General features: G+C 38.4%; 1 protein-coding gene across 2 annotated transcripts in view; it reads left to right on the top strand.

The window, feature by feature from the left end:
• LOC133638165 (troponin T, fast skeletal muscle isoforms-like) overlaps positions 1–13044 on the top strand; it is a 38273-nt gene that overhangs the window by 3516 nt on the left and 21713 nt on the right. For both annotated transcript variants that reach the window (XM_062030550.1, XM_062030549.1), the window contains exons 2-5: positions 7766–7805; positions 7977–7990; positions 10996–11139; positions 12933–12950. In XM_062030550.1, coding sequence (XP_061886534.1) covers positions 7786–7805; positions 7977–7990; positions 10996–11139; positions 12933–12950 — 196 coding nt within the window. In that variant the 5' untranslated portion in view covers positions 7766–7785. The remainder of the gene's footprint in view (positions 1–7765; positions 7806–7976; positions 7991–10995; positions 11140–12932; positions 12951–13044) is intronic.

The following is a 13044-nucleotide window of genomic DNA, read 5'->3' as shown; positions in this document are numbered from 1 at the left end:
TTGACGAAGCACGATCGTAATGTAAGACATTTTATTTTGTTAGTGTAGTTAAACCGGGTGTGAAGCGTCGCGCTTTTGTTTTAAAGCCGAAAGTGTGTTTTGGTTTGAGGAGGTGTCTTGACATGTTTTGATAGACCTGTTTAATCGACTCCTGCCTACCGTTTTTCATTTCTGCCGAGCTTTAATGCCATTTTAGTGAAGCAGCTACAGTTATAATCTAGATTGTATGTTATTATTGCACCTTAACTGTAATCCAAACACGAAAGTAAAGCTCCACCCACCTTTCTAATGGCTCACGTTGAAAAATTGTCTTTTCTTGTTGGGAGAACTTGCCATGGCTTTGGACCTGGTATTTCCATAATGTCAATTTTCTTTGTCCATTTCTGCTCGCAGTTTTCCCGCTGGTGGCTCATCACTAACTAATCGCGCGTCAAAAATTGTGTGCCGTTAGAGAAAGTTATAGGTAACGCGTTATTATCGCGTTAACTTTAACAGCCGTGGTTTAGATAGATTATACTAGGGTTGTAAGGTATAACAATACTAATAAATTACTGCGGTACTAATTAATTTAAAAAAATTCTTTTTTTAAAATTACCGGTACTTTATTTTCCATCCATGTGAGGAGTGCCGTGGTGTTGTTGGTGTACAAGCTGCATCGCATGTTAGTCAACACACGCGTGGCACATACACTTGCAAGCAGAAACAGTGTGAAGACAGAAGAGGGAGAATGGATGTATTTTGGCTTAAAAACTAAAGATAAAAAATGTGGGGCTATAATCACTGAAGCACCGACCGCTCTGCAAGCAGTGCTTTAAAACATTGCTACTTTGTAGCTAGCTAGCAGCTACGGCCTCGCCGTTGTGTTTTAGCTACTTCTAAATTACTAATCCTAGCCTCCATGGTGACAAATAAACTAAGTTGCTCACACATATCACTGTAGGAGGGAGGATACAATAGCTATACGCTAACAGCAAGCTAGCACACCTGAATGTGGTGGTGGAGCGGTGGTGCTATAAAAATATTGATTGTAACGATACCAAGAACAGGAGCCGTATCGAGTCCATACTACAGTACAACGCTATTATTTATTATCACAAAATATTTTTTTAATGTTTATAAACTCAAGAAATATGTCCCTGGACACAGGAGAACTTTAAATATGACCAATGTGTGTATGATCCTGTAACTATTTGATATTTAAGCGATACCCAAAGTTGTAGTATCAGCCAAAACTTATGTCAAGTGTCAAAAAAGAAGAATACATTTGTATTACATTTTAATAGACGTGTAGATAGAACATGTGAAACAGAAAGTAAAGAGATGTTGACAGTAAATGAACAAATAGATTAATAATCAAATTTCTACCGCTGTGCCTCATCATTTTGAGAAAATATTACGATTGGAAAAGACACAATATGTTACTGCATACATCAGCAGACTTATTAGGAGCCGTTCCTTACTTACTACTAAATGAGAAGTTGTTTAGTGTGTTTACTATCTTGCTAAAATTGATCTTTGATTGCAATAAGAAACATACAGTATGTTTAATCTATCATAAGATGTTTTGTTAAAATAAAGCCAGCTTTTTGTGGTCCTCTTTATTTTGAAAAGTATCGAAAAGTTATCCATTCCCAAAGGTCTGTAATTCCAAAATCATTCGGAAAGCAACGTTTTCCCATAAGAAATCATGTGAATCCAATTCATGTATTCTCGATACTCAAACACATGAATATAAAACACATTTTATTGAGAATGATTATATTTTTCCACGCAGAAAACAATGTAAAATACACATGGGCGGTATAGCTCGTTTGGTAGAGTGGCCGTGCCAGCTACTTGAGGGTTCCAGGTTCGATCCCCGCTTCTGCCAACCTAGTCACTGCTGTTGTGTCCTTGGGCAAGACACTTTACCCACCTGCTCTCAGTGCCACCCACACTGGTTTAAAAAATGTAACTTAGATATTGGGTTTTCACAATGTAAATCGCTTCGAGTCACTAGAAAAAAGCGCAATATAAATATAATTCACTTCATAAATAATGAATGACACAGCAGTGCGGTTTGAGTTCTTTCTTGAATTCAACAGGATTTCTCACCTGTCACTCGTAACTTTCTATGAACTCATGGTGGCTTATTTTGCAGTCATACGAAATTAAAAAAAGCATGGAGACTAAGTCAACAACGCATGGAATTCTTTGTTCGCATACTCGATTCTGTGGAATGATACTAACAGTATTACAGTTACTTACAGTATTTGTTACGCCGAGGTTTAGCCGACATACATAAAAACCTGTTGTTTTTTTAAGAGCACACCCACCAGGGATCCGCACATACAGTATAAACAGATTTTGTTTGTGACTTTTTCCATCTAAAAAAAAAAAAAAAGGCTAAAACACTTATATAAACAAACATGTAGATTGACGTAGGCATGATTTAGGGAGGTCTTCAGATTAGCCCTGCCGGAGTCAGTTTCGGCTCTGGCGGAGCACAGAGAAGGCGATCAGACTTGATTATCTAGAGCACAGGTGTCAAACTCAAAGCCAGGAAACCAGATTTGGCTCCTGATGTGGCCCGCAAAAGCTTGGAAATAACGTGACTTCATCTTTCTTACTAAATGTATTTGTTCTTTCAAGTTTGACAGAAAAATGGCATGTACTGCATATAATTGGATTTGAACTTTATTATTATATGATCATGAGACAAATACTATATTAACTAGGGCTGTATGACAGTTAAAATATTTATTCACATCTTGTCATATTTAACTCAAAATGAACCGCTATTAATCACAGATAGGTATAATTTTTCATTATTAATAAGTGTATCCTAGACAGATAATTTCTGGGGGGGGGGGGGGGTCGTCTGAGCTATACAAACTGTAATCTGTGATTTTTCTACCTAAATAAATGCTTCTAATATTCTGTACATTACATGTTGTACAAATTAATGGTCTTCATATTGCTGCATGACAATGTTTTAACCTTCTCTATTAATTAATAAAATGTATTATTGAGCCTGCTAATCATTCTGTAAATGACAACTCGACCAGAACATGTTTGTTTTCTCCTGGAAGCTACAATATATTGTATTACTTTATTTTGTTAGGTTTGGCGGCTAATATGAAGCCTGTACATTAAGGAGAAACCTAAATGTAGTTAAACTGGATGTATAGCGTAGAGCTTTTATTTTGAAGCCGGAAAAGTGTGTGATTGTTTTGAGAAAGTGTCTTGACATGTTTTTGATGTCAGATCGACTGTTTGCTATAAAAAAAAGTATCCTTTCGACATCATGCCGACCGTCTTTCATTTCTGTTGAGCTTTTATGTCATCTTACTCACGAAAGCAGTCACAGTAACAATCTAAATGTTATGTTATCACTGCACCTTAATCGTAATCTGAACACGGAAGTGAAGCACCACCCACCTCTGTACAACACGCGGAGCAGGTGTTTGCTTGACGTCGCCTCTTTTCATCAGAGGTGGGTAGTAACACCCTACATTTACTCCGTTACATCTACTTGAGTAACTTTTGGGGATAAATTGTACTTCTAAGAGTAGTTTTAATGCAACATAATTTTACTTTTACTTGAGTATATTTATAGGGAAGAAACGCTACTTTTACTGCGCTACTTTTATCTACATTCAACTCGCTACTAATTTTTATCGATCTGTTAATGCACGCTTTGTTTGTTTTGGTCTGTCAGACACACCTTCAAAGTGCCTGCGTTTCACCAAATACAGTCACTGGTGACGTTTCACTCCGTTCCACCAATCAAATGTAGTCACTGGTGACGTTGGACCAATCAAACAGAGCCAGGCGGTCACATGACCTGACTTAAACAAGTTGAAAAACTTATTGGGGTGTTACCATTTAGTGGTCAATTGTACAGAATATGTACTGTACTGTGCAATCTACTAATAAAAGTTTCAATCAATCAATCAAAAGTGTGAAGGAAAAAAGACACTTTTATTTCAACCGTGCATCCCGTCAAAAGCCCAAAGACTGACCGCACAGTTCCTGTCTTCACGATAAAAGTGCCGCTCCATCGCGCCTGCCCCTACAAAATAAGAGTTTCCGAAAGCCAGCGCAAACAAGCTAGCAAGCGACGGAATTTGCTGCCAATGTATTTCTTGTAAAGTGTATAAAAACGAATATGGAAGCTGGACAAATAAGATGCCAAAAACCAACCACTTTCATGTGGTTTTAGACAGAAAGGAGGAACTTTTCTTCTCCTCCATTTGAAAACGTGGACGTTATCATCACTGCTGTCTGATTCCAATCAATGCATGTCATCAAAATCAGGTAATACACCAACTTATATTCTTGTCTTCATGAAAGAAAGGAATCTATATGTTAAACATGCATGTATATTCATTAAAACACCTTTAACATGTAAACAAAAACGGCTAAATAAATATGAATTATATACTGTATATATCAATGTATGTATATATATATATATATATATATATATATATATATATATATATATATATATATATATATATATATATATATATATATATATATTAAGATTAAGATTAAAGTACCAATGATTGTCACTCACACACTAGATGTGGTCAAATTTGTCCTCTGCATTTGACCCATCCCCTTGGGGAGCAGTGGGCAGCAGCGGCGCCGCGCCTGGGAATCATTTTGGTGATTTAACCCCCAACTCCAACCCTTGATGCTGAGTGCCAAGCAGGGAGGTTATGGGTCAGTGTATATATATATATATATATACAGTATATGTGTGTGTGTGTGTGTGTGTGTGTGTGTGTGTGTGTGTGTGTGTGTGTGTGTGTGTGTGTGTGTGTGTGTGTGTGTGTGTGTGTGTGTGTGTGTGTGTGTGTGTGTGTGTGTGTGTGTGTGTGTGTGTGTGTGTGTGTGTTAGTGTTACTCATCAGTTACTCAGTACTTGAGTAGTTTTTTCACAACATACTTTTTACTTTTACTCAAGTAAATATTTGGGTTACAACTCCTTACTTTTTCTTGAGTAATAAATCTCTAAAGTAACAGTACTCTTACTTGAATACAAATTCTGGCTACTCTACCCACCTCTGCTTTTCATGGCAAAAAAATAGTCCTTTCTTGTCGGGAGAACACCTTGTCCTGGTTTTGAACCTGATATTTCCATAAGGTAGACTTTCTTTTGTCCATTTCTGCTCGCTGGTGGCTCATCAGTACCAAGTGAACTGCAGCCAAGTTCCTCCCATGGGCATGGCCCGGGTGTCAAAGAGGACCCTTAAAAAAATTAGTGCCGTTATTAAAATTTTTAGTTGAAGCCTTATCACGTTAACTTTGACATCCCTAATATTAACTAACATATGTTCCAAACATTTTTTTTTAAATAAAAATAAATACTTAAATGTTTGCATAGCCATCAATTGGGATGCTGATTTCTATTCGCATTTCAGAATTTTCAAATTCATAATTTTCAAAAATGGATTCAATAATTTTAGATTTTTCAGTTTTATTCTTATTTTTCCTTGTATTTTTAAAAAACATTTTTAGACCATCTCTGGCTTACTCTACTTGCGTGTATGGGTATACAGTATGTCATATGTCAAAGTTCAGCCGCTTTTGTTACTGTAAGTTGTTTTGAAAAGGTTTTATTATAATTTTTATACCAAATCATATACTGTATTGCAAGAATCGATTTGATTTAAGAATTGATTCTGAATGGAATCATCCCCCCAAGAATCAGAATCAAATCGCACTGAGTTGTTGTAAGATTAGCACCACTAATCAATTTTTACGTTAAAAAAATATATCTAATCAACTGTATAGGCAACTATGTAATAATATCATGAGGTGATTATACATACAAATAAATATATTTACTATTACAAGCAGCCTTCTGAGGAGGCCATAACTGTGATGTGGCCCTCAATGAAAACGAGTTTGACACCCTTGATTTAGAGGCAGTAAAAGTCGTAACAAGGTTTTACGTAGGTAAGTGCTTGAAGGGCTAACTGAGCTGCCCTGATTGGAATTACCATTGACATGATTATTTATTTATCTGAATGTAACTGTGTGGGTTACATTCTTAAAATATGCTGCTGACAACAACTCCCTTTTTATTTTCATTCCTGTCATGTCCGTCCCCTTTGTTAGCTCTGTACACATGTTCCTGTGTACTTCTTACCTCTACTGGGTAGTACTGTTGATTAAATTGAGCATTGCTGCCACCTAGGTTCAGGCTTGTGTTAATTGTTTTAACATGAATACTTGAATCACCCTGCTGCTCGTAACCCCCCAGGAGGTCCCAACCCACTATTTTGAACTGGTCGCAGTTAAGCTTCCAACGGCACGGCAGGATAAGTGTCCGACGGCAGCGTATCCCAACAGGCCCCTTAGCCCCCATATAGAAACTGTAAGCCTTAAGCTAGGGATCTTGGGTTCTCAACTTGAGGAGGAAGCGGGGATGTTCAATGTCTAACGCCTATGTGTCAAAGTCAAGGCATCTGGCCCTCGAATTAATTATCTATGGCCCCCGAGATGATATTTGATTAGTATTAGAACCGGCCCGCAGGCCACAGCCGCCTGCTGCTGTTTTGCACGCACCAATACTCCATTAGTGTTGATGCAAGGAATTTTTCAAAATGGGGTCCCAGGGACCCCATCAATTCATAAAAATGGGGTCCCACAGTAAATTTTTGGGGTCCCAATTTTTTGTAACTGTTTTGAAAACAAATGATAAATGTATGCATTATCCTGTTATAGCTCACATTCTATATTGTGTTTTGGAAAAAGGTTGTCATAAAAAAAAATACAAAAGAAAACACATTTTTATGCATATGTAAATGTATTCAGTTGTAAACATTAATTTAGTTACTTTACCGCTGCTGGTATTTTTTTCCATATTTTTATTGTAATATTTTCAGAATGTGTCTGTTCTATTTTTGGCCAAAGTAAGACAAAAAAAACAATCTGAACTTGTCTTAATTTTTTAGTTTTAATGCCATGATTTTAGTAGTCCAGCCCGAGTGTGCACAAATTTTCCTCCATGCGGCCTCTGAGTTAAAATGAGTTTGACACCCCTGGTCTAATGATTCCAGGTTGATAGTTGAATCAAAGACTTCCAAATCGAATCATCAAATAGTCGACTATTCTAGGACACTGCTGACAAAAAAACTATGCAAAATGTTGTCGAAAATGAAGAAGAACAGTTCGAAAATCGGGGTGTACGAAAACCGAGGTAGCACCATAATGACCTACATTCTTTGGTTTTTAGTTTCTTTGATGTGTAAAATGTATCAAAGTGACATCCCTTAAAAGTTATGTATGTAATAATACAGTGTTGTCAAACTTTTTTCACCAAGTACCACCTAAAAATAAACGTGGCTCTCCAATTACCAGCATAATGACCAACGTTAAAATACAGTAGCATAGTAGACCTAGTATTCATTAAAAACAAGGCAGAGGTTTTAAAGGGTGCATTTAATATTTTTGGCTACTGTAACATTACACACAGTTTGAACAGTAACACTGTGTTGGAATAAAGGAAAATAAAACACTGTACTTTAATTAAGTGATTTGTTTGGTGTTGGTGTTGGCGTTGGTTCATGTACTACAGTTTGGGAATCCCTGTAATAATGTGTTTGACATAAGTCAGTTCTAGTATAACCCCCCAAAGAGGTCCTATTTTTACTGTGTTCCGTCAAAACAATGTGAAAGACGAAATGCAAAAATAAAGAGGAAAGTGACGTTCGAAGCAGCTATTTCAACACCGTGGTCACATGATGTTCTTTGTCTTTGCCCTCAGCTGCGAGTTCTGCTGTCACCATGTCCGACAACGAGGAAGTGTAAGTGCATCACACACAAACACACACACACACACACACACACACACACACACACACAGTCGGTGACAGCACAAGCTGCTGTCAGATGTTGACTGATGATTTCAACTACTGTACGTAGAGACAGCTGTGTTTTCACCTTTGGTTGAATTCTGACTTCTTTTCATATTTCAGGGATCATTTTGAGGGTGAGTGACCATTCAGGAATGTTTGTCTGAGTTTTCAAGCATCCACAAAAGTTTCAGCTGTCAAACTGGTGTCCACATGAAAGCGTCCTTTGACGCTGACCAAATTAGCTTGTCTTCTTGTTGACTTGTTGGCCATGTTGCCACGGCAACTGATGTCCTATAATTAGGTTTGGATAATAATGTGCATGTTTAAAGTAGATTCATGTTTTTATTGGAGTGAAATAGAGAATTTGACGCTGACCAAATTAGCTTGTATTCCTGTTGACTTGTTGGCCATGTTGCTACGGCAACTGAAACCTAATTAGGTTTGGATAATAATGTGCATGTTTGAAGTAGATTCATGTTTGGTACGCCAAAAAAAAAATCACTTAATTAAAGTACAGTGTCTTATTTTCCTATATTCAAACACAGTGTTACTGTTCAAACTGTGTGTAATGTTACAGTGGCCAAAAATATTAAATGTACAGGACCACAGAAAAGTAGTTGTGGACAATTCTGTAAATTTTGTATAGATTCGAAACAAAGTTGGATAGAAATTTACTTTTTCCTGTCATGGGTTGCCACAGCGAGTCAACCGCATGAAGGATATTTATTATTATGATCTAGGTTTCGCCTTTTTGCGGGTCCAGAATTCCTGGCAGTGATTACTATTATTGACGTTGATGATTGATTCACCCACACCTCCCTACAGGAGAGCTAATTTAGATGTATTCATGCTGTGTGAGTAATGCTTCAATTTAAAGTACAAATTGGGAAGTTTTGTATCACTCAGCTCAGGTGATGTTGCCAATAAAAAAAAAAATGTTTTTGTTTCTCCATTTCATGCTGTCTTCGCAAAACTGAAGATGAGGAAGGTAAAGATGACTTAGCGGTTGTAAGCTTTGAAGACTGGTCTACACTAATTTGTTAGCTTGGGTTCCACGCTTAAGTTGAAGTGTTTGACACGGACATCTGGTGCACTGTCGATACAAGAAATACTCTTACAGTATCTTCCACGGGCTAAGTCTAAAATAAGATTTGAAACTGTGGTGCAAACAGTTACAGTAAGTCTGCTTACACTGCACAATACATTTAGAGTTATTGTATTTAAACATCCCAAAAAATCTAGGATTTTCTGGTTTGGCCCAAACTCGCACCCAGCTGTCAGTCAAATAGTTCCAAGTTAAGGGTGTAGGCCCACTGTGGACTTCTGAGTGATGTTATGAATCACATGGTTAAGCAAAAAATGCTATAGAGCTTCGAGGCTCACTGCATTTATTTTCTTGCCTTGTGATCTGTTACACTTCCGTGCAATTGTCATTGACATCTTTCACGCAAACGCCATGGAGGTGTCTCCAATAGTGTCCATTGTCAGTCTCACCACTGTGGTCGGTCACCAGGGGCAAATGCGTGCGGCAACATACAAAGATTGCATCACAGAAATGATCTAAAACAACAACAAAAACATATGCAACAGGAAACTGCTGCCAGTACAAATGCCGCAATCAGATAATAGCTGCAAAACCAAAAACAAATGCAAAAGAAAGAAAAATGTGCTTTTAAATTTCGCCATTTTTCTTCTAGTCACCTGCCTTTCAAGATGGATTTTCCCCCGGGTTTAGCCTATCTAGATCCCATATTGTTCCATTAATAAATTGATTCCATTGTTTCGCATTTGTTTTTCATCATGCAGCTTTTATGTGCGTGAATTAATTAATACATGGTATTTATTTATTTGGATTGTTTCTGCTTTTGTAGTGTTTTGACCGTTTGCCCCTGTCAGCCACCATAGAATCCAACCTATTAAAAGATTAGTTATTTTTTAAATGCCCTGTCATTCTTTAAATTGTTGTAGTATGATCATTCTTACAATGTGAAATTTTAACGATGTTATTGTAATGAGATCTATAATTGTATATGTATGTAGCTCCTCAGGGCATTGGATCGATCGCATCGTATCACCTTTCATCCGAGCAGGCTTTATCACTTCATGCTCATGACTAGATAGGACGGCTCTAGTCCCAGTTCAGCTCTAATCCTAGGGCGGTCCAGTGTAGTCATGAGCATGAACCAATACAGCCTGCTCAGATTATACTAGAGGACTGCTCTAGTCCAAGAGCAGACTTCATGGGTTCATGATCATGACTACATAGGACGGCTCTAGTCCAAAAGCTGACCTGTCTAGTCATGAGCATTAACCGTTGAAGCTTAAACAGATGGTACTGGTTGGGACATCTCTAATCCCAGTCCTGCTCTATAGTCTTATCTAGTCATGAGCATGTACTGATAAAGCCTGCTCAGATGATACTAGATAGAACATCTCTAGTCCGAGAGCAGGCTTCATGGATTCATGATGATGACTAAATAGGATAGCTCTAGTCCGAGAGCAGTCCTGTCTAGTCATGATCATTAACCGTTGAAGCTAGAACAGATGGTACTGGTTGGGACATCTTTAATCCCAGTCCAGCTCTATAGTCGTACTGTAGAGCAGTCCAACTCCTATGTAGTCATGAGCATGCACTGATAAGGCCTGCTCAGATATACTAGATAGGACAGCTCTAGTCTGAGAAGCCTGCTCGGATAAGAGGCTTAAAGTCTTCTAAGACAAACTAAGCAGTCCGATAGCGATCGGTCCAATGTCCTGAGAGAATTAAAAAACCTGGATGAATAAGAATATTCACAGGCACTTAAATATACAGACTCATTCTTAACTTTTAAAGGTTTGAATCCTAGTCGTACTTTCAGTTTTATTCATGAATTGACTAAATAAAGGACAGTCACCAAGCTCAACATGGCTTTTGTGTGAATAAAGTCACATGGCTCCCATCGTCATCGTCACCATCATCTGTTTCTCTTCTTGTTTTCCAGCAGCATCATCTTTCGCTCACCAATCCATCTTCTGTGTAACTAAAGCAATCTCTCACTTTTGTTTTTTAATGGCTCTGTCATGTCTGTGGTCTTCATTAATGGCCTCCTCCGACACCCTCCCTCTACTTGGCGGTTTGGTGCATGCTGCGTGGCCGTAGCCCAGGAGGAGCTAGTAGAAGTAGAAGTAGCCCCTGAGGCGGAGGCCCAGGTAGAAGCAGAGCCCGAGGTAGAAGCAGAGCCCGTGGTAGAGCCAGAACCAGAGGCAGAACCAGAGCCACAGGAGGTGGTTCAAGAGGAGGAAGGTACGTGCCTTGGGCAGTCTGTTTACCCTTCTCCTGCTACCCTCTCAGCTCTCTGCTCTCTAGGACTGTCGGCACTGCAAAACGTAGCTTCATTGGTTAAAGCTTTTGGAAAAACTGAGACAAACCGGCTGCGACTCCACTCCAATTCAGACGAGTTCAAATGCTACTTTTAGCACCTTATAGGGCAAGGAACCATATTTGCTAACTCAAACAGTTGTATGCACCTACATAGTGATAAGGCAATACAACCACAAAATGTATCCCAGTCGATCAATAAAGAAAGAAAATAACACAAATATATTAATGTAATACATTAACACAATGCTCTGTTTGTATTTGAACTTAGAGCCCGATAAAGGGTTAAAAGTTCCGCATTGCAATTAGTTTCACTTTAGATGTTGAGAGTCAGTGTTCGTGGGAAGCAACTAAAATGATTTCATTCTACATGCTTCATGTCTTGCATTATGGAAGCATGCAGGCAGCATATGCTGTGCCTTGTGGAAATACAAACATGCATGTCAACACATTCAAATGGTTGCAACAGTTACAGTACATTGCGAAGGGTTGGACCAAAACGAATATTATTGTTAATGAATGACTTGGTCACCAGAGAATGTGGAAAAAAAAATTCAAATTTTACCTGCACATTAAAGGGGCCCTATCCTATATTTGCATTTGCAAGAGTTATGTTGAAAATGTTGTACTCTTTCACATAATGTGGAAGAGTCGTATCATGAGGTTGGTGTGTTTTTATTCCTATACCACTCCTAAATCACATCAACGGTCGGTGCTAAAGATGCACCTCACACGATCACTGCTCCTCTGCTCTCACCACTTCTTGGGCAGAGGCTACAGTTTGACCGTCGAATTCTCCAATATCTAAATCCATCCATCCATTGTCCCTTTTGGGGTCGCGGGGGGTTCTGGAGCCTATCTCAGCTGCATTCGGGTGGAAGGCGGGGTACACCCTGGACAAGTCACCGCCTCATCACAGGGCCAACATAGATAGACAGACATCATTCACACTCACATTCACACACTAGGGCCAATTTAGTGTTGCCAATCATGCTATCAAAAATACTTATTTCAAAAGCTCTTAAAATGTGCAGGACAGGACCCCTTTAAGCGTTTAAGATGTTTAATTTATGTGGTAACAGAAGAAGTATAATTTGAAGTGTTTGTGTTGACGTCTGAAAAAAATGTTTATGTGTAAGTAGGCTATGGAGAACAAAGCTCTGCTATACTTTGCACTTTAGTCTTGTTCTAACAAAGAACCCTAAAGTGTTTCTGTAGAACCCTCATGAACCTTTGTTTTTGGAGTGAGCAAATATTTTTGCAAAACTTCAGTGTTAGCTGTCTCATAATAAACTGTCTTTCCATTTCGCTGCATTAGTGTGCTATGACTGTGACATGAACTACGCATAGAATGTTTCAAGGGAGAAGAAGAAATCCAATTGTTTTTTTACATGATTTAATTGTCCCTTTCCATCCGAGGCTTGGTATGCTAATTTTGAATTGACACAGTGTTTGAAATTGATTAACACCTTGGATGGCGGGTCGTTTGATCATGTATAAGCCATTTGTTCAGCTCCCTTAATTCTAGTGGTAGCATCTTTTTGTGAGTAGATGAGAAGTGATAGTGGCAAGCTGCACTTTAGCATTTACACTGGGGTGTTGTCATCTCTGCTAATTGACTCTGTCCATGCAACACCCCAGTTTAGTAAATGGGCCCTCATGAGCAGTGCATTAATAATATTTGTTCTGCTCTTGCTTTGGACGCTTGCTGCATGCAGACGCCTATGAAGAGGAAGGTATGTTGATTTAGATTATTTCGTTTTATTAATGTGGTTTTTATTTCATTCTGCAAAGCTTTTTCCACATGCCAACTTGGTTTCCAGAGAAAGG

The sequence above is a fragment of the Entelurus aequoreus genome, linkage group LG02 (genome assembly GCF_033978785.1).
Source record: "Entelurus aequoreus isolate RoL-2023_Sb linkage group LG02, RoL_Eaeq_v1.1, whole genome shotgun sequence".
Classification (NCBI taxonomy): Eukaryota; Metazoa; Chordata; class Actinopteri; order Syngnathiformes; family Syngnathidae; genus Entelurus; species Entelurus aequoreus.
Note: the sequence above shows the minus strand (reverse complement) of the source record. Positions and strands in the feature narration are given on the sequence as shown.